The 2,054-nt window shown below is 46.8% G+C and overlaps 1 protein-coding gene across 1 annotated transcript in view; it reads right to left on the bottom strand.

Moving 5' to 3' along the window:
* Positions 1 to 2,054, bottom strand: part of DONSON (downstream neighbor of SON) — an 11,311-nt gene that overhangs the window by 6,087 nt on the left and 3,170 nt on the right. The window contains exon 3 of the mRNA XM_010004682.1: positions 99 to 503. Within this exon, the coding sequence (XP_010002984.1) occupies positions 99 to 503 (405 nt within the window). The remainder of the gene's footprint in view (positions 1 to 98; positions 504 to 2,054) is intronic.

The raw sequence follows: 2,054 nt of genomic DNA, 5'->3' as shown, positions 1-2,054 counted from the left end.
CGCTCCCGGCTGGGAAACAAACAGGGGCAGTCGCAAGGGATTTCTCAGCCCCCGCCGCAGCCAGGCTGAGCGCGTTCCTGCAGGAAGGAAATCCCTACCTGGCCGCACCCGGACAGAAAAACCCCAAAACGATCTGTACGTATTTGGGGTAGGAAGGGAGTTTTGATGGTGAGTTGCGGCACTGCCTGCAGCCCCCCCGTACCTGGAGTGTTTTCGCCCGGAGGGTGCTGCAGGAAGGCACCTATCGCTGCACCGGGAATGGGCAAGCGATCCTTGCCAAGGCACAGCTCTGAAGGCCGGAAAAGGAAGCGAACCCAGAGGAGATGCGGTTCCCGCAGGGGCCCGCACATCATCCACACACCGTGTCTGGCTGCCCGGGGCTGCAGCTCGCCCGGGAACCATCCCGGGCAAAACGTGGGCAGGAGCCTGGGCTGGCGCTGCTCCTGCCTCTCGTGGTTACTGGCACGACGGGAGCCCAGGCTGCACAGGGCTGTCAGGTCAGCCTACAGGTAGGAGTGAAGCACAAGCTACTTTCTGGTCAAAGACAGAGAGGAACAGGTGAGCACCTGGCAGCCTTCCCCACCAGAGCTGGAGAGCCTTGCTCCTGCACTCACCACTAGTTTCTGCTTTCTTCTGTCAGGGGATGTATCAAAGACAATTGATAACAATTGCTTAGGGAGCCTCATAAACCCTCTTGTCCAAGCACATACAAACCTAAACCTAGCATTACTGAAGTTTTGGGAAGTTGCTGACACCTCAGCCAACTAAATGCACCAAGAGGCAGCTTAACACTCAAAGAGACCTGGTCCAGCTGAAAGACTGAGCCCACTTCAGCAACAGCTAGCCTTAGTCTGTTGTATCTGAGGTTCAAAGCTACTTATTTATGTAGATATGAGCAACATACCTACTGGCAAATGAGCTAGTAAAATAAAACCTAAACTATAACATTTTTCTTCTGCAGTTTTGTCAGTGCTTGTTCCTGTTTTAGTAAACCTTATTTCTTAACTCTCAGTTTCCTCTATTTTATTTTGCAACATTGAAGCTAAAATGAACAACACCAGGAAAAAAGAGCACTTGGGTACAAAGCTTCAGAACAGATGTCAAACTAACAGAGGATTCACACGCTTTACATGTGCATGTACACACATGCATAAAGCATAACTTATTTTCAAGGCTGCACTATATCACATCAGTTGTACTTTTATATGCTTCCCTTGCATCACTGATCAAGAACTTTCTACAAGTCCAATGAATGACAGGAGATTAATCATGGTTCCAGATAATCTTTATTCTTTCAAATGTTCCCATTTCTTACACTAATTTAAAGTGTTTCACTCTTTGAGATATTCACACAGTGAAAATGAATAGCACAGTTGAACAGGAAAAAAAAAAATTGCACTCAAATAAGAGCAGGTAGGAGGCCAGACCCTTTGAAGAAAGAACAGCAGTTCCTTCCTTACTTCTGATTTGCAGATGGTTCACAGTCATGGAGGATGCTGGATAAACAGATTCGAGCTGTGCAAGGCAAAGGACTGCAGTTAAAAGAGAGGAAGTGAAAGTGCACAGCATGGAAAGGTCTTACTGGAAAGATACCAGATGGTCTCCCAGGGGAAGTGGTAGATGCCTCCACATTGGACAGTTTTAAGTCTCAGCTTGACAGGATGCTGAGCCATCTCAAATAAACTAGAGTAGTACCTAGAAAGGTTGGACCAGATGATCCTTGAGGTCCCTTCCAACCTGGCATTCTGTGATTCTAGGATTCTATGATAACATTACAGTAACAAGACACACAAAGAGCCTCAAACATCTGGATGACACAATCAGCTTACGGACTCTGGATTTACTGCCTGAGGCTAAAATGAACAGTATCAGCTGTAACTCTTACTGTCGGTGCCATGCCCTTCCCCTCTAGCATCCTTGCCAATTCTGAGGGTTTTGCCTGTCTTCTAATTGAATACAAATTTAATGTGTGGATTAAAGACTTCAGTGTACTGCAGAGAGTGCTCAGTTTCAATGCAGTCAAAAGGAAAAGGTAATCTAAAGGTGACTATTGG

Source organism: Chaetura pelagica, unplaced genomic scaffold (genome assembly GCF_000747805.2).
Source record: "Chaetura pelagica isolate M959 unplaced genomic scaffold, ChaPel_1.0 scaffold299, whole genome shotgun sequence".
NCBI lineage: Eukaryota > Metazoa > Chordata > Aves > Apodiformes > Apodidae > Chaetura > Chaetura pelagica.
This window is presented reverse-complemented; position numbering and strand designations above follow the sequence as displayed.